Here is a 26,788-nt window from a genome sequence, read left to right as displayed (position 1 = left end):
AGATCTACTTCAGTCACTTATGTAAGAGTTTGGAAGGTCTTCGAAAATTGGTGCGGATCTCACGACATTCAGCCCACCAATGCATCCGTATCGCAAATACTCTCCTTCCTTCAGGAAGGACTAGATCTCGGTCTCGCTTACAACTCACTTCGAGTACAGGTTGCGGCTTTGGGCGCCCTCTTATATAGTGGCGAGGGGTCGCGTCTCTCCTCTCATCCGGACGTGGTTCGTTTCCTTAGAGGAGTGTCTCACTTGAAGCCTCCGTTACGTCCTCCTTGTCCGTCCTGGAATCTGAACTTAGTTCTACGTGCACTTACCGGTTCACCTTTTGAACCCTTAAGATTTTCCTCTCTTAAGGATCTGACTTTTAAAACTATTTTCTTGGTGGCAATCTGTTCAGCGCGACGCATTTCAGAACTACAGGCGCTATCCTGTCGAGAGCCCTATCTCTGTTTTTCAGATGACGGAGTCTCCCTCCGCACGGTTCCATCTTTTCTTCCTAAAGTAGTTTCTGCCTTCCACCTTAATCAGTCAGTTGAGTTACCTTCCTTCAATTCAAACGAACCCAGGGATTTACGTCTTCTGGATGTAAAGCGATGCCTGTTGCGTTACTTGGAAGTTACCAATGAGTTTCGTTTTTCCGACCATCTCTTCGTTCTCTGGTCGGGTCCCAGGAAGGGTCACATGGCATCCAAAGCGTCTATCGCTCGCTGGCTGAAGGGGACGATTGCTTCTGCTTATATTGGGGTCGGTAAGCAACCTCCTTTGGGGGTTAAGGCCCATTCCGTTCGCGCATAGGCGGCGTCCTGGGCAGAGTCTGGCTCTGTTTCAGTCCAGGAGATTTGCAGAGCGGCGACGTGGAAGTCTCTCCATACTTTCGCAAGACATTATCGTCTGGATGTTTCCGCACCATCAGACGGTTCTTTTGGGGATCGAGTCATTCGAGCAGGGCTATCCACGGCCCGCCCATAGGAGGGAAGCTTGGGTACATCCCATCGTCTGGAATGATCCTGGTATGTACAGGGAAAAGAAAATTATTCCTTACCTGCTAATTTTCGTTCCTGTAATACCATGGATCATTCCAGACACCCTCCCGTTTTCTATTGAAAGTTTTTAATTAGGGTGGGCTATCTCTGCTCGACTATGCTCTTCTCATTTTTTCTTCTCGTTCTAGCACTCAGAGTTGTTTGTTCAATATTTATGTGTTAGCAAGTTTTTCTGTTGAGGTTATCATTCTGGTTCTTTAACAATTTAAATTTTAATGTTTAGCTCAATACAGTTACTTGATCCCTCTCTTCCTCTTGGGCTTGGCTTTGCTAGGCTAGATACTGGGGATGATGACGTGGGTGGTGAGGTAATGTAGCACCTCCCCCCAGAAATCTGTTCTGACTCCATCTGCTGGACAGGGAACATAACCCATCGTCTGGAATGATCCATGGTATTACAGGAACGAAAATTAGCAGGTAAGGAATAATTTTCTTGTCTATTTTCTACCACTTGTCCTCATGGGTAGGGAGGAGCCATGGTAGCGGATCCAGCGTTAGAAACTTTATTCCACCTTTGACCATGAGTAAAGTTTCTAGCATTAAGAAAATGTGCACTCAGCCAATGCATCTTTCTGTACTGTGAGGGAATAATTAATGCCCTAATTTGCATGGAATTTCCATGTGAGGGAGCTGAGCTGACCACACATTTTTGAACGCTCATTTTGTGAGCTTAAAACTCCTTCCTGCAAAATGTGCATTCAAGAGCAGGTAAATGTATGTTTAAGTGATGCACTTTCTGCTTTGGCCTGTCAGAATGGTACTTTGGAAAGGTTTCTGGATAGAATGACTGAAAAATAAGCAAGACTTCAACTGTTTTTATTGCTTGCTTGCACAATAAAATAACTTTCCTTTCTCAACCTGCTACAACAGTCCAGAACAATTGGGTTATGTGACTTTCTTGAAATAGTCACTATTTATATATGGGGCAGGACAGTTAAAGCTAGTATTTCCTGCCTTCAGCATATGGGAAGACATACTGGTGATGGAGCAGGAATTTCCATAAGCGTGTTTATTTATCTTTTGATTTAAAATAGCTCAAATAAGTGCAGGTTTATTTGCAACTTATATAGCTGTCTGATTTGGAGTTTGTGAGCCCTGATGCTGATAGTTCTCAGACCCATTGAGCATGTTGGTAGAACTCAAAGGGGAAACTATATTAAAGAATTAAAGGAAAAGGTTAAGAGCAGGATCTTCTAAAATTTACTAGCTACCCTTCTATTCTCTCTTTATATTTTTCTCTTAAAAAAAAAAAAAGAAAGAAAGAAATAAAAAAAAGTTTCCCTGAGGGCTGAGGTATGCTAATGAAAGTGAATTTTGATTGGTAGCGACTGCATGTTAATGCTTCCCACGAAAGTAAGTGTTAAATCTTAAAAGCCCCTTATGTTAATAAAGGCACCAATGTCTGAGTAAAGCCACTGCTGCCTATTCCTGTAGCAGCAAATGAGCCACAGGTGTACTCTACTGTCTGTTCCGCATGCCTCCATGATGAAAATGACTCAGAGCAAGTTCCAAAAACAGCTCAAGTGAATGAGATTGGAACTTTAGAGGCCCGGCCTGAAGAGAGAGTAGTTGGGGATTTTGAGACAGCTGTTAATGATGCAACAGCAGCCGTATTGAAATTGACTTGCATAGTTTTCAGTGAGGTACAGGCAAATAGAAAAAAATGCTGAACCTTCAGTTTTAACTCATGAGGTCAATCAGGCATTGGATTCAAATGTAGATACTAACATGTCTACTACTGGAGAAATTTCCCCAGTTTTTCAAATTCATTTACAGGCTTTTTATGCTTTACAGAAGCCTAGTGAAGGAACATTTTCTGCAGTTCATTTAGGGGTATAAGCTACAGGACAGCTCCCAAATACATTTTTCTATTTCAAAACAAGAGAGAGGCGTTCCCCTGATTAAGGTAAAGTAGGTTTTTCTCAATTCTCTAAGTCTCCATTTATGGAACATGAGGAGTAGCTATGACTCTATTGAGGAAAGGGAAATTCAGTCTGAAGGAGAAGAACATTTAGTTTTTAGAATCTTCCATAAGGATGAGGTTAAAGGCATTAATTTCACAAGTAATATCTCTTAGAATCTCAGACAATAAATTGGACAAAACCCCAGATTAGGTTCCAATTATCAAAGGGGTTCACAAATCATCAAGAGTTTTTCCCATTCGTTCTGAGATAGAAAATGTTATTGCATGGGAGTCACCAGCCTGGACACAAGGCCAAAGTTCTTTTCAGAGCTATATCTTCTTCCTTATGGCACTTCTCAGAGGCAGAGAGTAGCAGCAAGGTGAAAGGGGCTGGAAAACACGAATGCCCCAAAATAATAGTACACTCTTCTTTCTTTACTAGGGATGATGCTGTAAAAGGCAATATTTTCATCCACCGATTCAGACAAATCTTTTTTCTCCCAGGACAAGCAGGTTGGTAGTCCTCACATATGGGTGACATCAGATGGAGCCCTGTCAAGGAATACTTTTGTCAAAGTTTCTAGAACTTTGACTGGCACACTGAGCATGCCCAGCATGCCACTAACCCTATGGCCACCAGGGGTCCCCTTCAGTCTCTATTTTTCCACGCAGCAAGTTGCCTTGCGGTTAGGAGCTCTGAGAAATTCTCACAACTTTCCTCATGGAAATATTTGAAGTTTACCTTCTTAAAATCACCCTCACCGGAGTCCCCCATCATGCTCTGTTCCCTCCGACGCTTGGTAAGTGTTTTTTCCCGTGATTTGCGGTCTGTTCCCGGCAGCATACCTCTCGGTGCCCAACAGTCACTGACCACACGCCCACCTCTCTTTCAATGGCGACCAGGTTTAGAAAATGCCCCGAGTGTCCGAGGACCAATGTCCATCATGGACCCACACAGTGTTTGTGTTTTGTGCTTAGGTCCCTCGCACGACGTCCGTCGATGCCCTAATTGCGCACAAATGACCCCCAAAGGCCGGCACACTCGTCTGGACAAAATAGAGCATTTGTTTGCTTCAAAACGTTCTGATCCATCGATACCAGTTCAAGTGCCACCAACGGGAGAGGGTCCATCGACCTCTGACACTCCCCAAGCGGGTGACCGTCTGTCACCGACACCATTGAGGGCATCAGCGTCATCGTCCTCAGGGCCGGGGAAGGACCGGACTGTGCTCAGAGGGGAATCATGCGTCCCTGCCCTGTGCCGGCACCAATACTGCAGCGGCATAGACTTCCACCGAGCCACCTGCAAAAAGGGCCCGGGGAGAGGAGCCCCCATCCTCCTCTGGACCCGGGACCCCGAGGCGTTCCCCACTGATATCGGTGCCGGGTACTGAGCCTCCACAGATCGCTGTGGAGCGTCCAGTAACGCCTAGCCTGCCTCCTACCCCAGCTGCGGTGCCATCCATGCCGGCTTTTTGGGACGAATTGGACCACATGATCCAAGAGGTAGTGCTGAATGCCCTTCGGGGCTTCCATTTGCCACCGGTGCCGGCCCCCATACCGGCACCGGAACCAGCGTCCTCGAGTGCCTGGACACCCTCATCAGTGCCCTGCTGACTCACCCATGCCATCAGACACCCTGGCGCCAAGTTGACCATCGAGGGCTCTGCAGGTCCCGATTTCCATACCTGGTTCCTCTGAGGAGGAAGAAGGGACGTCCAGCATGGAATCCACCGATGCCGGAGCCTGTTCCAGGACCATCGGGACTGTCTGTGCCTAAGCGCACCGCATCTGCCCCGAAGCCGGCATAGCCTTCTTCGATGCCGGTGCTGCATCCATCGATGCCACCTCGACACCCATCGATGCCTTCTCGTCCTCCAGGTGCTGGCATCCTTCCTCCTTCAGGAATACCAGTGGGAGTGGAAGACACTCCCTATGATCCATGAGAGGAGGCATCCTCGAATCATTCCTCACAAGATTCCGAGGAACTGCTTTCAGAGCCTTCACCTCCGGAAGAAAGGCACCCTTCTCCCCCGGAGGACCTCTCTTTTGCCAGCTTTGTCAAGGAAATGTCTGAGACTATACCATTTACACTCATAACTGAGGAGGACGCTCACCACAACATGTTGGCGGTCTTACAATTCGTAGATGCTCCAAAAGAGGTAATGGTGATACCAGTGCACGAAGTTCTACTTGACCTCTTGCACCACTTGTGGGACCATATAGGTACTATTCCTCCAGTAAACCGGAAGACAGATGCTACTTACCTGGTCGAACAAGTCCCAGGATTTCAGAAAAGCCAATTGCCCCACCACTCTGTGGTTGTAAAATCAGCCTAAAAGAAGGCTAAAAGATCCCGACCACACTCCTCTGCTCCTCCTGGAAAGGATCAAAAGGCATTGGATTCATTGGGACATAGGGTCTTTTAAGGGTCCATTTTGATAGCATGAATAACAGCATATCAATTATACATGACCCAATATAACCAAAATCTCTGGAAACAAGTCCAGGAATTTGCAGAGACTTTTCCACAGCAACAACAAGAGACCTTGACCTCCATCCTACAGAAAGGATTGGAAGCAGGTAAACACGAGGTCAGAGCTGCTTTTACAACTCCTTTGAAATAGCATCCAGAGTCTCGGCAGCGGGCATCAGTGCTAGACGCTGGGCCTGGCTCAAGGCCTCAGACTTACGCCCGAAGGTACAGGATAAGCTTGAAGATCTCCCCTGTACATGAGAGAACCTATTTGGGGACAAGATCCAAGATGCAGTGGCCCAGTTAAAAGACCATCATGAGACCCTGCATCAACTGTCACCTCAGATGCATTCTCTGTAGCCCACAGGGGCATACGCAGGGACATCAGTATATGATTTTACCTGTTTGTAATCAGTCTTTAATGTATATGAGTAAATACTCAAATCATTAATCCTCTGGTGGTCTGTGAAAGTGTGCATGAAAAATGAAACAAAAAATAAACATTAAAGTCTGATTACAAACAGGTAAAATCATATACTGTCATTGGTTCTCTTTTCTTTCTTTTTGTTCTGTTGTATCATTTAACTTTCCAGTTATAAGTGTTCTTAGAGAGTCTTTCAATCTGTGTTACCACTTTATATGGAATTATGATTTCAATGATTTTATTTTGTATGTCCTGTATTGTTTAATTATATTTGTCATTTGTGTGTGTTAGCCCCTGAGGCAGCCCCAATGTGGGGCGAAACTCGGCCTGAGTCGGGCTCACTATATAAAGAATATGTCTCCAATCAATTAAAGTTCTTAATCGGACAATGTGTGACGTCTATTCCATTTTGTTGCCCTCACGGCTTTTTTAGATAGCCTACCCTCCTGCTTTGTTGGTTCATAAAAAACCAGTCCAGACAAGGGTCCTTCGACTCCCTCTGTCCCACTATATGGCTCCTGCACTCACTGAGATTTCTGATCAACTACCCGAAATCCCACTTGACACCGTCTCACCATCTCTCCTTTATATAGGAGCAGACCTAGACACCACAGTAGTCAAAGGGTTCTTACCCGATGACCGTGCAACCACGCTGTCCAACCTTGCCAGCTCTATCCGCAGTCAAAAAACAGCCTCAGCTCACAGGGCATCAACAGTCCATCAACCCCAATGGCACGCTTAGCCATGAGACTGACACAATGGACTTTAAAGTCTCAGTGGCATCAAGCCACTCAGCCACTTACGTCCCTTGTCCAGATAACCAGTCAACTTCATTTGTCCCCTTACTCGGTGGACGTACAAGGCCAACTTACAAACGGGTCTACCCTTCCAGCAATCGGCTCCTCAGGTGACCTTAACCATGGACGCCTCCAACCTAGGTTGGGGAGCCCATGTCGAAGGCCTTCAAACACAAGGGACTTGGACAAAAACCGAAGCGATCTGTCAGATCAACTTCCTGGAGCTTCGGGCGATGCGATACATCCTTTATGCATTCAGGGACTGCCTATCCAACAAGATAGTCTTGATTCAAACAGACAACCAAGTAGCAATGTGGTACCTGAACAAACAGGGGGGCCCGGGCTCTTATCTGCTCTGCCAAGAGGTGGCACAGATTTGGGCCTTAGCCTTGTCGCACTCAATACTACGAGCCACTTAACTGGCAGGCACACAGAATGCAGTAGCGGACCACCTCAGCCAAAGTTTCCAGCCCCACAAGAGGTCTCTGGATCCCTCTGTTGTGAGCAGAATCTTCCACCGATGGGGGTCAGCCGACCATCGACCTCTTTACGTCCAAACAGAACTGCATAGTGGAACGCTTCTGCTCCCTACTTAGGAACCGAAGAGCACCAACCATGGATGCCTTCACCCACCCTTGGTGGGTGAAGGCATCCATGGTTGGTGCTCTGTGAGACCCTAAAGTGGTCTCACAGTTTCACCTTAACCAAACTATATCCTTGCCTACTACGGCGGGTTTGAAGAAATCTGAAGAAGGGCGTCTGCTACGCCATCTCGACATAGGCAGGATACTTCCCAGATATCTGGAAATGACAGAAGACGTCCGAAAGACAGACCATCTGTTCGTCCTGCACAGCGGGAAACGACAAGGGGAAGCGGCCTCTCAGCCCACCATCGCCCGCTGGATTAAAGAAGTTATCAGAGCAGCTTACGTGGAGGCCGGGAAGTCACCGCCTCTACAAGTTAAGGCTCATTCTACCAGAGCACAAGCGGCATCCTGGGCAGAATCCAGGATGCTGTCGCCTGCAGAAATATGTAAAGCGGCGACATGGTCCTCCCTCCATACCTTCTCCAGATTCTACCGTCTGGATGTCCAGGCCAGGGAGGACTCAGCATTTGCGAGGGCGGTACTACATGGTCCTCAGGCAGCCTCCTGCCCAGGCTGGGAGTAAAGCTTTTGTACATCCCATTCGTTCTGAGTCCATCTGGCTACATGCCAGGAAATGTTGAGATTACTTACCTGATAATCTCCTTTTCCTTAGTGTAGACAGATGGACTCAGCATCCCGCCCAGCTGCCTGTGTACATGGGTTTCACCGATTCAAGGTAAGCCATGTCATCCGTTTCCATAAGAGCGTACACTCTACCAGGTGTCAACGCCTTCCGGTTGGGAATGCTGGCGGTCTCCAGCTACTATCAATCGGTCAGGGGAATCCTGTTTCACTTTTCACTGAGCGTCAGTACACACATCCATAACAGCTTTTGCAAGGAAGATTACTAAGTTGCTACGCTTCCTGTAGGGGTATATATACACCCGTGCTGATGTCAGATCCGTCTCCAACTGCTAGCACAAGCATACTATACCCATTCGTTCTGAGTCCATCTGTCTACACTAAGGAAAAGGAGATTATCAGGTAAGTAATCTCAACATTGCCTGGCAGTTCAGATGTGCAGCTTCATTTCTTCTGGTTTTCATCTGCCGGCGGCATAAGGTCCACTGGCAGCCGCATGGGCCTTTCTGTTTTTAGACCACTGGTGGGATGGGTCCACCAGTGGCCACATGGGCCTCTTCCCTTGTTTTTCGCTGCCAGCGAGATGGAAGTCCATTGGCAGCCACCCGGGCGGCCTTTCTCCTCATTTGTGTTAGCTTTGGAGGGATGGTATCCACCGGAAGTCACACTGGCCTCCTTTGGCTGTCAGCACACAGCTGATTTTGGCTGGTGTTGATCCTCCTCTTCCTGCCCCGACTGCTCCTGTTTTAATTGGCTGTTGGGGCTGCACTACTTTCTCTATGCAGTCTCTGAGGGGGGTGTTACCTCTGGCCACCGACACAAAGGTTGAAGTCATCAACAAAGGCCTGTGATGTCAAGCTTTTGTTGGTAACATTGTTGCAAGGTGCTGGCAGGCCGGAGATGATGGGGCAAATTGAGGTGGAAGAGGGTCAGAAAAATTTTGTCGGACCGGGTTTGACATACGGGCCATAGTTTGCCCATCCCTGTTCTTCAGGCACCAGATTGGCCAAGGAGACAAAGGTATGCAGACCTAATGAGATTACAAATCGATTACCCTCTAAAGCTATTGGGTTGCTGAAGTCTCTTATTCCAGGCTCCATTAGTAATGAGAGATCTGTCTTCATTTTATCTTACTACATGGCTCTTGAAGTCAAGATTATGTGCAAAAAAAAAAAAAGCTATTCTTCCTCCATAGTTTCTACTTTGTTAAAAACAAGAAAGACTTCAACATCTCTAGCATATGTACATGAGTGGTATTTAGTTGAGAAACATTGCAAAAATTGTTTCATATCCCTTTGGCAGGCAGATATACCAAATATTTTAACTTTTTTTTTTTTTTTAAAGGTTTAGAAAAAGGTCTAGCATTAAGTTCTTTAAAAGTTCAGGTGGTGCAATATTATGTTACAGATTTAGAATTAAAGGAAATTATATCATGTCCAATCCAGATGTCATTCATTTCCTGCATGGGGGTCAAAAGGTTACATCTCCAGTTTCAATCTGTTGTGCCACAGTGGAATCTAAATTTGGTGCTAAGAGCCCTTATATCAACACCTTTCAAATCATTGAAGTATGCCACTATTAAGGATCTTACATTAACAGTCTTTTGGTTGCACTGTCATCCGCAAGGTGTATTTCAGAGATTTAGACACTGTCCTTAGGGATCCATTTTTAAACTTTACTCAAGAATTAGTAATAATTTGTCTAGCTCTTTCATTTTTACTGAAAGTTTTCATTTAAATCGGTCTATAATTTCTTCCAGTTTTTTCAAAGGAGGAATGTGAAGGGAAAAATACATGTTTGAGGTATCTGTATATATGATCTATCCTTATCAAATATTTTGAAGTTACAATTTGATTTCATAAATCAGATTTTTGGGAGGACCATGCAAAGGTTAAAGAGGTTAGGGCTGTTCAGCTTGGAGAAGGGGTGGCTGAGGGGGAGATATGAAAGAGGTCTTTAAAATCATGAGAAGTCTAGAATGGGTAGATGTAAATAGGTTATTTACACTTTCGGATAATAGAAGGACTAGGGTGCACTCCATGAAGTTAGCAAGTAGCACATTTAAAACTAGTCAGAGAAAATTCTTTTTCACTCAATGCATAATTAAGTTCTGGAATTTGTTGCCAGAGGATGTGGTTGGTGCAGTTAATGTAGCTGGGTTTACAAAAGGTTTGGATAAGTTCTTGGAGGAGAAGTCCATTAACTGCTATTAATCAAGTTGACTTAGGGAATGGCCTCTGCTACTACTGGGATCAGTAGCATGGGATCTTCTTAGTGCTTGGATACTTGCCAGCTACTTGTAGCCTGATTTGGCCACTGTTGGAAACAGGATGCTGGGCTTCTTGGACTCTTGGTCTGACCCAGGATGGCAATTTATGTTCTTAAGTTATGTTCAAAGGTGGATGATCATCATCAAAAGCAACTTTATCAAGTTGGATTAAGGAAATTATTTCTTCAGTATACATATTAAAGGCTCCAGAAATTATTAGAGCCCATTACATTAGAACTCAGTATTCGTCTTGGGCAGAAGCAGTGGCTGTACATCCTGTAGACATTTGTAAAGCTGCAATATGGTCTACTTAATGCTTTTTTACAAAGCGTTTTAGAAAGGATGTGCTCATGAAAGAAGATGCTACTTTTAGAGCAAGCGTTCTCAGAGCTGGTTTAACATCATCCCACTGATAATAATTGGGCTTTGATACTTCCCAATTATTCCCTACTGGTATAGCAGAACTGGTACATAAAGCCGCCTAGCTGGCATCACTATTCAACACGGAGATCAAAGCTTCAACACCAAGACTCAACTTCAATACATTTTCACTGACCTAGTGTTGAATTACATCTGCGAGAGGAGCGCCCCAGTATTGTGGCACCAGTCAGTTTTGAGGCCCCATCAGCTATCTGGTTCATTTTCTAAGGGTATGATTGCAGGGACTGTGCCTTTCTAGATTGAAATTTGAGTCATCCTGAGGTCTTATAAGCCTGTTGCTCTTTAGAACATTCTTCTTCAATTTTCAGATCTCTCTCCTGCATAGGCAAAGAGTATATAGAGACACAGAAACATAGACCTTATGGCCTATTCATCTGCCCATCCACACCAACTACTCAGCTCCACAATCCCTATACTCCCTTAGAGATCCCCCTGTGCTTGTCCCTTGTTTTCCTTAATTCTGATACTGTCCTTGTCTCCACCACCTCCACTGGGAAGATGTTACATGCATCCACCACCCTTTCTATAAAGAAATATTTCCTTAGATATCTCCTTTCACCCTCATCCCATGACCCTTAATTCCAGAGCCTCCTTTCTGCTGAAAGAGTCTTGCCTTCTGTACCTTGGAGGTATTTAGATGTATCTATCATATCTCCTCTATCCTGCCTTTCCTTTGGGATATACATGTTTAGATCTTTGTCTGCTCCCATATGATTTATCACATGGATGACCAATCCTAGTCCTCAAGAGTTACTGCTTTCAATATATCCACAATGATTATACATGAGAGAGATTTGCATACAATGGAGGCAGTGCATGCAAATCCATCTCATACGTATTCATTTGAATTATACTGAAAACCAGACCTGTTTTTGTGGCTCTTGAGGACCAGATTTGGTTGACCATTTTAGTAGATAGACTCTGGATCAATTCCATCCAGTTTATACCCTTTTGGAAATGTGGTATCAAGAACTGTACACAGTATTCCAAATGACGCCTCTCCAGGGACTTAAGCACGTAATTTTACCTTCTTTTTTTTCTGCTGAGCATGCTTCTTCCTATGCACCCAAGCATCTTGGCTTTTGCCCTTAGTAAATCCACCTGTTTGACCACACTAAGATCAACCCCAGATCGTGCTCTTGTTTTGTGCATAGAAGAATGTCATCCCATATACTGTTCCACTCAGTTGGGGAGTTTTTTTGCAGCCCAAATGCTTAACTCTGTGCTTTTTTTTTTTTTTTAAGCATTTTTAAGCTGCCATTTCTCAAGGTCATATTTTTCACACCTACCTGAGTGTCCAGACTATTGCAGATTTTGATATAATCGTTCTTCCACAGTATCCTTTACAAAAATGTTGAAAAGAACCAGTTCAAGGATCAGTCCCTGTGGCACACCACTGGTAATGCCTCTCTCCTTAGAGTGAACTCCATTTGCCTTTAATCTTTGTTGCCTCCCACTCAGTTTCATACCCAGTCAGTCACTTTAAAGCCCATACCAAGCATGCTTAGTTTGTTTATAAGTTATCCCTGTAGGACCATGTCAAAGGGCTTATTAAAATCCAAGTACACTACATCTAGCATTCTTCTCTGATCCAACTCTTTGGTCATTCAGTCAAAGAAATTGATCAGATTCGTCTTGATAAGACGTGGTAACCATGCTGCCTCAGATTTTGTAATCCATTCCAGTAACTGCAGTATCCTGTCTTGGTAGCAGTTCCATTAATTTTCTCACCCAGAGGTCAGACTAACTGGCCTATAGTTCCCAGCCTCCTCTTTACTTCCTCTATTGTGAAGAAAAATCATATCTGCCTATCTCCAGTACTCCAGCACTACTCCCAATTCTAAGGAAGCATTGAAAAGGTCAGCCAGCAGAGCTGCCAGAAATTATCTAAGTTCCTTTAATATCCTTGAATGTATTCCATCCAACTCCATCACTTTATCTACTTTTAGTTTAGTTAGCTCCTCCCGAACAGTCTTCTGAAAATTGTTGGAAGTTTACTTCACTTCCAGTCCTGTTTGTGTCCATTTTCTATAGCCTTAATCCTTGTCATTCCTCTGTGACTACTACCTCTTACAATAACATTTCTGTATTTCTTCCTATTACTAGCATAGCTTAAAAAACAGTTTTCACACACACACACACCCCCACCCCTGGTTTTACCATATTTGATATTTTTTAAGCCCCTTGCCTCTGCACATCCCCGATTACTTTCCAGCTACACTAATTGCACTAACCACATCTTCTGGCAACAAATTCCAGAGCTTTATTGTGCATTGAGTGAAAAAGAATTTTCTCCGATTAGTCACAGTTTTTAGTCTATGTGGACCCTCATCTCTCAATTAGTCAAGGATATGTTCTCTATACAGATGCCCTGGGATGCAAATGTTTTCCTTCTCTCCATGTATTTGAGCAGCTAGCCTCCTAAGAAAAGGAGATTGATAACGTATTTCTTGAATGCAGCAAATTATGAAATAGTTGCAAAATGGAAATCTATTAATGTGCCTTCTCAAGAAATGTCTGTGGAATCTGGATGGTACACTAAAGTTATCTCACAGCAATTATAAGGAACAGAGTGTTGCATCATGCGATGATATGGGAGCCCTTTATAGTTTGGTACCAGAGTTCCGTTGAACTGGTGTAGCAGGATTCAGGGAAAGGAAACTATCAGATAATTTCTCCATATGTCAAATTTTTATTTATTAAAACTATTTTATTTACTAAACCAATCATATTGTACTAGGCAGTTTACATTCAAAGAAAATATAAACAAAATTAAACATGTTTGTTTTTTTAATTAAACTGTGCAGCATACTACGTATTTTATTTAAAGAAAATTTTTTCTAAGAAAATGGGTGTGCAGCTAACCTTTAAAATGCAGTTACATTTTTTAAATTTTTGCTGCAGCATGTTGAACCTAAAGCACTTATGAATAATTTGAAAGTAATTGCATTTTAGAATTTGGGAATGAGAGGTTGGGCAGAATTTGTTCATCACCTACCATTTTTAATTCACATACCTCCTTTTAAATTTTATGGTTTTTACATTCTGTTTTAATTTATTTTCCCTTCAGGAATATGGTATATCCAAAGAGGAGAAACTTGAGATCGCTAAAGGTTACTGTACGCCTCTGGTTAGGAAAATCCGTTCAGACCTTCAGAGAACTCAGGATGATGACACTGTAAACAAGTTACATCCTCTGTAAGACTTTTTGTGTTTACAATTGTAAATTGGGTAACGTTGGAAAATGCTATACTTGACTGCAAATATTTTTTTTTATCCCGGTAGTTTTCTCCTCTTCTTTTTATATGTTAAGTTCAGGTGGAACCAGGACTGAAATACAATACTGTTATCCTTAATTTGCAAGCACCTGGGGTTATTTTACTCTGTTTTATATCCCTTCCCCTTCCCTTCTAAAAGGCAGTGGTCTTTGACCAGGGATCATGCGTTGGAGCATGCAGTCATGATCCTTGAATATGGCTGCTAGATGTAACTGTAAAGAAATGGATGAGACTTCTTTCCCTGCCCCCCCCCCCCCCCCAACCCCAGGAACTATGAGTGCTCCCTCTGCAGTACCCCTAGCCTTCACTGTCTCAAGGACTAGAGTCCTGACCAGGAATAAAACTCAATTCCCTGTACATACCCAGATCAGTTCAGACTCCTGGGTTTTGCCTCCATGCCAGCAGATGGAGACAGAGAAAGTTTCATTGACAATGTATGTGTGCCACCTGCAGTCCCTCAGTATTTCTGTCTCCAGCAAAGGTTAGATGGTGACAGAGAGAAAAAAAAATTAAGACAATTTCTGGATCCTCCCAGGGGGTTGATGGGTCTAGGTGGGGCCATCCACCCTGGTTTGAGGCGGAGGAGCAGGGGATTAGTGACCCTTCTGATAGCTTGGCCCGGAGGTCCATGGGGTGGATATCTGGTGGCTCAGATCCCTCATCCCCCATGAGACAGTGGTGGAATCTGCTTGTAGTTTTGTACTGCAAGCCCAATGGATCAGGGAAATATCCCTTTTATATGGTTTGTCTTGGGCTGGGTCCCTAAAGTTTGTTGAAAGGAGATGGATATAGCCAGTAGTCTGGCTTTATTCTGATCTACCATGTGACCTGTGCTCCTGGAACCTGATCCTCTGCACCAAAGGAAAGTATTGGTCTCTATGTATCCTTATTTCTTCTCAGAGTTTAAAAAAAAAAAAAGAGAGCAAACAAGGAATTTGTGCCAGTTACCTTAGCAGCTCGAGGAGCTCATCGATGTGTTTTTCAGTAACTTCTCTGCCTCAGGAGGAGACCAGGTGTAGGCTCCATGCTGCTGAGGGACTGTTCCCCTGCTTGTCATTGAGGTGCTGGTGGTGCCGCATGGGTGGGGAGGAATAGTGTGTGCATGTGGCAAAAGCGGCATGACGTGTGAGGGTGTGCGTCGAGCATGACTGCACCGTAGAACAAGCCTCATGGGTGATGGGGGTCTAACGATGAGGCTTTCCCCATCAGTGTGGAAACAGTGGACATTTTCGATTCCCTAGAAATGTTGGCGGGAGAGGCAGGGGAATCCCCTCCTCGACTATTGACGGTGGTTCTCTGTCCCGCAGAGGTGCACAGAGGCACTTGCACTGAGTAGGAGTGTCTGGTTCTGGTAGAGGTCATCTGCCAGTTTTAATTTGCTTATGCACAAAGCGTGTTTAGCGGGATGCTGGCTCTTGGCCCCAGTCTCCATGGATTCTCAGCCAGTCAAGAGGCCTGAGCTCATGAGAAGCTCTTCAGGCTGATGATTTTCGGTGCTGGATGTTAAACGGGTCCAGGCCTAAACATGCTGAAGATGCAGGCAGGCTTTGCTTAGTAAGCAAAGCCTACCTGCAGGCCATGGCAGTGGTTCTTTTCCAAAAACTAGAAGCAACCACCTCTCAAATTACTCTCTAAATAAGCACAAAATGAGAGGGAAATAGGATCCAATCCAAATATCCACAAATAATTTGTCATTTGTTTAAATACAAAAAATTTTCTTTTAATTATTTGTGGATATTTGGATTGGATCCTATTTCCCTCTCGTTTTGTGCTTATTTAGTGAGTGGTTCTTTTCCCTGCATGTATAGGTGTGTATGTGCATTCTTGTTGCATGGCAGTTGCATGTGCAGGGTCCTGTGCACATAAGGCAGTGGCCTAGATTTGAGTGCGTATGTCTGCAACCTGGACTTGAGCACGTATTTATGTATGTACGACCATGGCCTTTATGAGTGCATAATGATCATACAATAAAAGGTGAACGGTAATTAAAGGACAGCAGGGAAGACTATCAGGGCTAATCCAGCCCACACCTTTCACTAAAGAAGCTCCATGTACTTGTGCGTGTTCAATGACAACCTAATTTTCAGTACGTATTTGTGTATGTCCTGGAGGGGTGTATCTGTATGCCCAAAGTGGCATTGGTAGATTGCACAGGATGCCACCTAGAGCTGAAGTTCAGGAGAGCTCTAGGGGCTGGGGATGAACATGCTCAAGCACCTTGCTATCTGTAAGGCTTGCCATCTGATAGTAATTCAGTTCTCATGCTCTCTCCTTTTGTGTCAGCGCTGTTTAGATGCTCAAAACGATTTGACTACTACAGCTTTTACCCATGTTGGGACATCCCCTTGGCCTATGGAGTCTCTAGAGGGGAGTGGATTGGGAGGAGAAGCAACAGTCAATTCTCCTCCCTTGTTTCTAAGGGCAGAAGCTTCCCCGAGTTAGAGATGTTGGAGAGAGCAAGTTTGGTCCTATGGGCTCCGGAATAGATCCATCCTCCTCCTCCTGGATGGAATTTTTCCAGGGTCTGCAGACCTTTCTGCAGGGGTGCCCAGCAAAGGCGAAGCAACCTACTATTTAAGGATCTTGTGCTCAGGCCTCCCATTTGTCAGTCATGATGGGCAAATGCCACAGGGAGGCTGTCTTGATAATGTTCAAGGGGGTGTGGATCATGGAACATCAGAGGATTCCAATGGGGAATTGGCTTTCTTACCTCTAGAAAAGGGAGAAATTGCATATGATCGAGAGCTGCTTCGGACTCTGCTCAGATTTTTTCTTGTTTCACAGAGATGTCTTGCTGAGTTTCTCAGACCCTGAACATGCTCGGCATGGCCGAAGGTCAGTTTTAAATTTCCCTGTATCTTTTTCCTCCATATCCAATTCCTTACTGGAGGAAAGGAGGAGCAGGGGTGATATGATTCAGACTTTCAGATACTTGAAAAACTTTAATGATCCAAAGACAACGACAAACCTTTTCAGACGGAAAAAAATCAGCAGAACCAGAGGTCACGAGCTGAGGCTCCGGGGAGGAAGACTAAGAACCAATGTCAGGAAGTATTTCTTCACGGAAAGGGTGGTGGATGCCTGGAATGCCCTTCCGGAGGAAGTGGTGAAGTCTAAAACTGTGAAAGACTTCAAAGGGGCGTGGGATAAACACTGTGGATCCATCAAGTCTAGTGGGCATAAATATAGAGGAGGTGGTAAAACACTGCACGGAGCGGCAGTAGCCACAGAGGCATTCACGGAGCGGGATGCCAGTGGCGAGTAGTTGTTCCACCTTCAGGCAGCAAAATACTGCACGGAGCGGCAGTAGCCACAGAGGCATTCACGGAGCGGGATGCCAGTGGTTTGTGTTCCACCTTCACGGAGCGCAAGGTTGGAGGGCTGCCATCTCCAAAAAAACAAAAAAACCAAAACAAAAAAACAAAAAACAAACAAGCAAAACCGAGGTGGGTAAGAGTATGGGGCAGGGGTGTGGCCGTTTATTGCGGCAGTTGCTACCCCTGATTGAGCTGGATGTTCATTGGGATGCGGATACGGCACTGCTCTCTGCATTGGTGGAGGGGTGGAAGGGAATTGGGGCCGGAGGGTGCTGGAAGCCAATAGTGACGGGGGAGGGGGAGAAAAAAAGGGGTGGGGGGGAAGATTAAAAAAAAAAAATGGATAAACTGCGTAGCTTGCTGGGCAGACTGGATGGGCCGTTTGGTCTTCTTCTGCCATCATTTCTATGTTTCTATGTTTCTAAGAGATATTGAATTTAAAGAAGATAAACACAACTCTCAGGGTTCCCCGTTTCTGCATGGAAACTCTGAGGGCCCTAATAACGGCGGTATGCAAGGGAGACTTCTTGGCCTCTCTTGCCTTGATAGAGGAATACCTGCACATAGCCATCAGTCTGGAGCACCAGAGATTCCTCAGGTTCATGGCCAAAGGGAACATTTTCGGTTTTGAGCCCTTCCCTTTGGCTAGTGATGGCTCCATGTACCTTCACCAAGGAGATGGTGGTGGGGGTGGCCGCATTGCAAAAGGAGGGTATGTGGGTGGATCCGTATCTGGATGACTAGCTCAACTCCAGAGCAGTGAAAACCAGGTTAATCGAACACAAGTCGCGATTAAACACAAAAATGATTGAAGCCCCGATCGTAGAGCACTGCATAGAAAAAGAACACATTTTTTATGATCTCCAATGGACTGTGATTGATTCTATTGAAGAGAATATCCAAGGAGGTGATTTGAAGAAAGTTTTAAACTTCCGCGAGCAAAGCTGGATCTTTAAACTTAAGACCATAACCCCCGGGGGATTAAACGAGGACATAGAGTAGGCATCATTGATTTAAAGTAAGTATTCTCCTGTTGTTCTAAAGGAGAAGTGTATTGAAGCTTCTTTTATGGTATTGACAATCAAGATGAGTCATTGGACATAGACGTATGAACGCAGGTTATGTTGCTTTCCATTGGTGTATTTTGGATCAGTTCATTAGCTTAAAAGGAGAAAAAGAAATGGAGCTGATACCAGCACAAGACCCCATCCGTATCAAATAAAAGGTCCCAATGGTGAAGAAAACGAGCAGAGACTCCCCTGACAAAGAAAGTGGATTGTTTCGAAACATGGCCATGTCGGGAGGCAATTTATAAAGCTAAGTTGATCAGGTATTCTAAGTAAAATAATAACCTTATTTAAGAGATATAAAAGTGGCGCACGATAAACTGTTGCTGAGTGTTAAAAGTGATTTACTGCAATATAGATGCCAAGAGCGTCGAATATTTAAAAACTGAAGTTGCTAAGAGTGTTAAGTGATTTACTGCAATATAGACGCAGTGAGTGTTAAAAGTGATCAACTGCAATAAAGATGCAGAGTGTCGAATATTCAAAAACTGAATAAGATTGCACATAATACACTATTTTGGTTTCACATATTTTTTCACATAAAATATCTAAAAAAAATGTTTGGGTAGGATGGAGGTTGGTTTATGATTACAATTTACAATATTCTGTGTACAAGGCCAAGGAGGCATGTTACAGAAACTGCATGAAACCTTCCTTATCCTATTTCATTAATTTTGGTATATGAGTAGGGTAAAGAAATTAGTTTTTGATATATATTTTTTACCTCACGAAGAGCGGGGATTTATTGTAGATAGCTCAATTGTACGACATCAGATGACTTTTGTCGACAATCAGTACAAAAGGTACCGATGTGCTTGAAGTCTCTAGGATGGGTGGTAACCCTAGCATTGAGCCATTTAGTCCTCATTCGAACTCTGGAGTATTTGGGAGCTCAGTTTGACACTTTGGCAGAGACAGTATTTCTTACGGAGAGAGATTGCTGAAATTGCAGAGGCAGATTATCTTCTGCTAGAGCTTTCGGTGCCCAGGGTCTGGGACTATTTACAAGTCCTGGATTCTATGACATTGACATTGGAATTAATGCATTGGGCTTTCGCACATATGCGGCCTCTGCAGGGGGCTCTTCTCTCCCACTGGAGTTCGTTATTGGAAGAGTTTCATCATCCTCTTCTGTTAGGGGAGAAGCCAGAGAAGGTATTTCATGGTGGCTTACTCACACCAATCTCGAGCATGGTGTGGAATTGGAGATTCCGATTTGGATAATAGTCACCACCGATGCAAACCTTTCTGGATGGAGGGCGATGAGGCAAGATTAGTTTGTGCAGGGCCAATGGTCGAAACAGGAGACCTCAATGCCTATCAATTGGTTAGAGACGAGAGTGGTGCATTTCACGTTGACTGCCTGTCTGCCAAGGTTACGCAGCCATCCAGTACGGATTCTATCAATGGGATGACGGTGGCCTATATCAACCAACAAGGCGGAACCAAGCATTGGGCCCGGAAGTTGATTCTCTGGGTAGAGCAGCATTTGGAGTGGCTGGCAGCATCTCACATCGCTGGAGTGAACAGCATTCAGGCAGATTTTCAGTCTGAGAAAGTTAGACCCAGGGGAATGGGCACTGTCGAAGGCAGCAATGTGTCTCATTCACAGAAGATGGGGGTATCCCAACAAAAGAGAACACCAAGACGTCATGGTTTTACAGAACACAATACAAAGGAATCTGAGATCTGGTGCTGCCGTGGACTCGAGGGATTCTTCTTTGTCTTCCCTCCCATGACCTCTGGTGGACAAGGAATTATGGCAGATAGAGAAACATCCAGGCAACATGATCCCGGTAGCTCCAGAGTGGCCACATCGACCATGCTTCCCAGATCTGATGAACATGGCCATAGATGGGCCCCTGAGGTTCAAACATCGGTCAACTGTTTTCCTTCAAGGTTCAATATTTTTGGGTCAGGCAGCTCACTTTTATTTCACATCTTTGCTTCTGGGAGGAAACAACTGGGATGGAGGGGATATTATTTCCACCTTATTGCAGGCTAGGTGACCTTCTTATATCTTTGATGTATGTTCGAATTTGGAGGATCTTAGAGTCCTGGTTGCTGTTGACGGAATGCAGCCTGAGTCTGCTCAGGCTATGGTGTCACATATTTTGATTTTTCTACAAAAAAGGTTCTGGTCAAGGGACAGAGTCCAGGTAGCGGCATTGGGTTGTCTCTGGGATAAGGTGCAAGGGTATCCTCTGTCCACACATCTGGTTCCTATGGGGAGCTAAGAACTTGCGTCCTCAGGTGCAGAACATTTGTCCATCTTGGAATCTAAATCTAGTCCTTAGAGGATTGTGTGAGGTTTGGTTTGAACTACTAAAGAGAGCTACGGTTAAGGACTTGACTCTTAAAAGTGTTTTTCTTGGTGGCTATTTGTTCAGCCAGGAGAGTTTTGGAGCTCTGGCTGCTGTCATGTCGAGATCCCTTCTTACAGATGTCTGATTTGGGGTATTTTTATGCATGGTGCCTTCTTTTCTGCCCGAGGTAGTCTCAGTGTTCTATCTTAGACAGTAGAGCTTTCAGCTTTTATGGATTTGAATTCTTTAACGCCTCACATATTGGAGCTTAGTCTCTTAAATTGGAGGCGTGCATTATTGAGGTTTCTAAAGGTCACTTATAATTTCCGTAGATTTCATCACCTCTTTGTAAATCGTATCACCTCTTTGTACTGTGGAGTGGTTCAAAGAAGGGAAATAAGTCATCTAAGGCTACAATTGTGCAGTGGCTGAAGGAAGCGCATGTTCTCAGGTGATTTCATGGGCTGAGTCACAACAGGTGTCTCCACATGAAATTTGCTGGGCGGCTGCTGGGAAGTCATTGCACACTTTTGCTAGGCATTATCACTTGAATGTGGGTGGTCTGGCTTCCATGTGCTTTAGTGAGAATGTTCTAAGAGTGGAACTCTCTACGCCCACCCTGAGTTAAGGGGAGCTTAGGTACATCCCAAGAGTCTGGATTGATCTGGGTACGTACAGGGAAAGGAAAATTGGTTCTTAACTAATTTTCGTTCCTGTAGTACCACAGATCAATCCAAACACCCACCCATTTTTCCTGGGGGGAGAATCCGCTGCTTGTACTGTTACTTTGTTTATAATACAGAGTTGTTGGAGGTTTTCAATGGCTGATCGCTTATGTTAAATTTGGGAAACAAGTTTTCCATTGTCTTTTTGGCCAACTTCACTTTCTTCCAGCTCGGAGGGGAGCAAATTTGCTTAGAAGTTTACATATATATTTATGGTTGTTGCTGTCATCTTGGCTTGCGTACAGGTCAATACTGAGGGACTGCAGGTGGCACACTGGGTTATGTACATTGTCTGTAAAACTCTGTCTCCATCTGCTGGCAGGGAAACAAAACCCAGGAATCTGGACTGATCTGTGGTACTACAGGAATGAAAATTAGAGGTAAGAACCAATTTTCCTATTCTCTATATAGAAGTGCCTAGTGTGGTCATAAAACTACTTTGCTGTCCCAGAACAATAAGTATTTCATCTTTGAAACGTATAGTACTTGATAGGGAGATCACGGTTAAATATCTAATGAAAATGATATTGCTAGTAAGATCACAATTGCCTTTTTTTTATTTATCAGCTTTTAATTGAATTTACAAAGTAAACTTTGCTTGGAAATACAAGAACACAATTGCCTTTAATATCAGCAGAGATTTATTTCTTCTGGTTTTGTAGGTACTTTTTCTTTTAAGATATTTGCTTTGTTTTATCTGTTTTTGCTTTTTATGAATGTTTCACAGTTGTATGTCGCTTAGAGCTTGTGTACCTAACAATTAATAAATATGAAAAATAAATACATAAACAAAACTGTATTCTATTTTCTGTTGCTTGCAGATATTCCAGAGGTGTTACTTCTCCAGAACGTCATGTCCGTACTCGGCTGTACTTCACAAGTGAGAGTCATGTACATTCCCTATTGTCTATCCTTCATTATGGTGCCTTATGTGATGTGAGTAGAACCTTCAGTTGTAAAATTATCCTTGTTTTCCTGTATTGAATTTTATGGTTTTGAAACTGGAGCTAACTGTTAAGGATATTACTTTTTTCAGGAAAAAAATGTATTTACTTTTTTACATATCATTAAACAATTTTTTCCAAAAATGACAAACAATTGACACACTACATTATGATACTCAAATAAATTATAGCTAAAACAATTTCTCCCAGGACAAGCAGGATGGTAGTCCTTACATATGGGTGACATCATCAGATGGAGTCCTGTCATGGAATACTTTTGTCAAAGTTTCTATAACTTTGACTGGCACACTGAGCATGCCACTAACCCTGTGGCCACACGGGGCCCCCCTTCAGTCTCTTTTTTTTCCCGCACAGCAAGTTGCCTTGCAGTTAGGAGCTCTGTAAGAAATTTCCTCACGGAAATATTCAAAGTCTACCTTCTTAAATTCACCCTCACCGGGGTCCCCTATCGCACTCCGTTCTCTCTGAAGCTCGGTAAGTGTTTTTCCCGCGGTTGGTTCCGGGCGGCATACATCTCGGTGCTCGATGGTCACCGACCACACGTGACATTCTTTTTTGGTATGGTGACCAGGTTTAGAAAATGCCCCGAATGTCTGAGGACCATGTCCATAACGGACCTGTACAATGTCTGTGTTTTGTACTTAGGTCCCTTGCACGACGTCCGTCGATGCCCCAGTTGCGCACAAATGACCCCCAAAGACCTGCGCGCTCGACTGGACAAGATGAAGCATTTGTCTGCTTCAAAACATTCTGCTCCATTGTCTCCAGTTCAATTGGCACCAACCGGAGAGGGTCTATCCACTTTGGAGACGCTCCACCAGGAACATCATGGAGCAGGTGACCGTCTGTCACCGACTCCCTTCAAAGGCATCGGCGTCATCCTCTATGCCGGAGAAGGACTGGACAGAGCACTGAGGGGAAACACAGTGACCGGCACAGATGGGCATCCCCGCCCGGTGCCGGCACCGATACCACAGCTGCATCGACTTACACAGAGCCACCTGCAAAGAGGGCCCGGGGAGGGAGCCCCCATCCTCCTCTGGACCCAGGACCCTGAGGCATTCCCCACCGATATCTGTGGGGGATGTACTGAGCCTCCACAGATCCCTGTGGAGCCTCCAGTAACGCCTAGCCTGCCTCCTACCCCAGGCGCAATGTTGTCTACACCAGCCTTCAGGGAGGATTGGACAGATTAGTCCAGGCAGTTCTGAGTGCCCTTCGGGGCTTCCAGTCGCCACCGGTGCCGGCTCCCGCACAGGAACCAGGACCATCTATGTTCACTCCGCTCCTCAAGCGCTTGGACACCCTCATCGGTGCCCTGCCAACTCAGCCCATGCCATAGGACATGCTGGCACAGAGTCGACCATCGAGGCCTCCACAGATCCTGATTCCCATACCGGGATCCTCGGAGGAGGGGGAGGCGACTTCCGGCCCGATCCCGGCATGGGACCCACCGATGCCGGAACCCGTTCCAGGGCCATCTGGACTGTCTGTGCCTAAGCGCACCTCATCTGCCTCTGTGCCATCGATGCCAGCACTGCCTCCCTCGATGCTGGTGCAGCCTCCATCGATGCCACCTCGTCATCCATCGATGCCTTCTCGCCCTCTCAGTTTTGGTATCCTTCCTCCCTCAGGAAGTCCCCAGGGAGAAGGAGAAACTCCCTATGATCCATGGGAGGATGCATCCTCGGACCATTCCTCACAAGCTTCTGAGGAGTTGCTCTCAGAGCCTTCACCCCCGGAAGAAAGGCATCTATCTCCTCCTGACGACCTCTCCTTCGCCATCTTTGTCAAGGAGATGCTGAAACTATCCCATTTCCATTGGTCACGGAGGAAGATGCTCGCCACAAAATGTTGGAGGTCTTACAGTTTGTACATGCTCCGAAAGAGGTAATGGCAATACCAGTGCATGAAGTTCTTCTTGACCTTTTGCACCGCCTGTGGGAACATCCAGGTATCTGGTCCAGCAAGTCCCAGGATTTCAAAAAGCCAATTGCCCCATCATTCTGTAGTGGTGGAATCAGCCCAAAAGAAGGCTAAAAGATCCCGTCCACATTCCTCTTCTCCTCCTGATAAGGAACAGAAGGCTTTGGATGCATTGGGGCGCAATCTTTCAAGGGTCCATGTTAATAGCACGAATAGCTGTGTACCAATTATACATGACCCAATATAACAGGAATCTCTAGAAACAAGTCCAGGAATTCGCAGACACCTTACCTCAACATCAAGAGACCTTAACTTCCATCCTACAAAAAGTGTTGGAATTAGGTAAACATGAGGTTAGAGCTACTTACGACTCTTTTGAAACAGTATCCAGAGTCTCTACATCAGGCATCAGTGCTAGACACTGGGCCTGGCTCAAGGCCTCAGACCTACGCCTCGAGGTCCAGGACAAACTTGCTGATCTCCCATGTGCAGGAGAAAACCTGTTTGGGAACAAGATCCAAGACGCAGTGGCCCAGTTAAAGGACCATCATGAGACACTGCATCAGCTGTCAACTGTCACCTCAGATACACCCTCCGTAGCCCGCAGGGGCACACATAGGGATACCAGGAGGCAATTTTTCAGACCTTGCAGGAATTATCCTCCCGCGTCCCGTGCTCAACCAGCTTTGCTCCTCAGAGAGCACATACACACCAAGCAAGGACTCCTAGAGCGCAACTAGCTCCACAAGCTAGTCCTGCGACTGGATTTTGACTCCTTTCCAGAGAGCAGCAGCCACCTCCACCCTGATCCTACAACCTGGTTCATCAGTGGGAGGCTGCCACTGCCTCTTCGCAACCAATTGGCGCCCAATTACCATGAGCCAATGTGGTACTATCCTTCATAACCCACGGTTACAGTCTAAATTTTTCAGCTGTACCCCTGGACTCCCCACCCAGTCCAGCGTGGAGCCAGGACGATCACACAATACTTCTCCAGTCAGAGCTCTCAACCCTTCTGTGTGCCAGGGCCGTAGAACCGGTTCCCTCGACTCAGGAGGGGGAGAGGGTTCTACTCCCGCTATTTTCTAGTGGTCTCTGGATCCCTCTGTTGCAAGCAGAATCTTCCACCAATGGGGTCAACTGGACATTGACCTCTTTGTGTTCAGCCAGAACCGCAAAGTGGAACGATTCTGCTCTCTACACAGGGACCAAAGAGCATCAACCATAGATGCCTTTGCCCGCTCCTGGAACACAGGCCTGCTATATGCGTACCCTCCAATTCCACTAATAAGCAAGACTCTCATGAAGCTACAACAGGACCGAGGCTCAATGATACTCATAGCCCCATATTGGCCACGCTAATTCTGGTTTCCCATACTTCTCAACCTCTGTCCAGGAACACATTCAGCTAGGCATGGCGCCCAACCTCATAACACAGAATCTCGGCAAGTTGCACCACCCGAACCTCCAGACCCTGTCCCTGACTGCCTGGATGTTGAAAGGTTGATACTATAGCCCCTCAACCTTTCTAGTAGCTTCTCTCAAGTCCTCTTAGCTTCATGAAAGCCTTCCACATGGAAGTCTTACTGCTCTAAATGGAAGAGATTCACCCTGTGGTGCACGCAGAAAGGGTTAGATTCCTTTACTTGCCCCACACCAGCATCCTTAGATTATCTCTGGCACCTCCTGGAATCTGGTCTCCAGACTTCATCCATACGAGTACACCTCAATGCCATCTCTGCTTACCATCAAGAAGTAGGGGATGCCCCGATAAAGGCTCAACCCCTTGTGAATCATTTCATGAGAGGCTTACTATAGGTTAAGCCTCCTCTACTTCCACCGGTCGTGGCATGGGACCTCAACGTGGTACTCGCACGGCTCATCGTCCTCCTTTTGAGCCCCTGCACTCTTGCGAACTCAGATATCTTACATGGAAAGTAATTTTCCTAGTAGCTATCACATCTGCTCACAGGATCAGTGAGTTGGAGGTCCTTGTGACCTATTCACCTTATACAAGGTTCCTTCATGACCGGATGGTTCTCTGCACTCACCCTAAATTCCTTCCTAAGGTGGTAACTGATTTCCACATAAACCAATCTATTGTCTTGCCCACTTTCTTTCCAAGGCCTCACACCCACCCGTGTGAGCGAGCTCTGCACACCTTGGACTGTAAACGTGCGCTTGCATTTTACTTAGACCGCACCCGCAATCCACAGAAAGTCCACCCAACTCTTTGTTTCTTTTGACAAAAACAAGCTTGGAGTTGCGGTGGGCAAGACTCTGCATTGCATTCTGCTACCAGCAAGCAGGCCTTCCTCTTGACAGACAAGTGAAGGCGCACTCAATCAGGGCCATGGCAACATCAGTAACATATTACCATTCATTACCGATTGCAGACATCTGCAGGGCCGCAACATGGAAATCTCCACACCTTCGCAGCCCACTATTGTCTCAAAGGCTGGACGACAAGACTCATCTTTGGTCATTCTGTCCTACGTAATTTATTCCCAGTATAAAAACCCAACTCGTCTTACCTCGACCCGCTGTGAATTTCAGGCTGCCTCTTCATTGCCAACAGCACTGTTGTTGTGCCTGTTGCACATGTTGTGTGCTGGTTGG

General features: G+C 45.2%; 1 protein-coding gene across 16 annotated transcripts in view; it reads left to right on the top strand.

Annotated features, from left to right (window-relative positions):
* The window catches only part of PPIP5K2 (diphosphoinositol pentakisphosphate kinase 2), a 620,162-nt gene that overhangs the window by 407,345 nt on the left and 186,029 nt on the right, over nt 1-26,788 (top strand). For all 16 annotated transcript variants that reach the window (XR_003852104.1, XM_029572559.1, XM_029572550.1 and 13 more), the window contains 2 exons: nt 13,656-13,783; nt 22,100-22,214. Coding sequence is in view for 15 of the 16 variants with exons in the window: in XM_029572559.1 (XP_029428419.1) it covers nt 13,656-13,783; nt 22,100-22,214 (243 nt within the window). In the remaining variant the exon portion in view is untranslated. The remainder of the gene's footprint in view (nt 1-13,655; nt 13,784-22,099; nt 22,215-26,788) is intronic.

The sequence above is a fragment of the Rhinatrema bivittatum genome, chromosome 1 (genome assembly GCF_901001135.1).
Source record: "Rhinatrema bivittatum chromosome 1, aRhiBiv1.1, whole genome shotgun sequence".
Taxonomy (NCBI): Eukaryota; Metazoa; Chordata; class Amphibia; order Gymnophiona; family Rhinatrematidae; genus Rhinatrema; species Rhinatrema bivittatum.
Note: the sequence above shows the minus strand (reverse complement) of the source record. Positions and strands in the feature narration are given on the sequence as shown.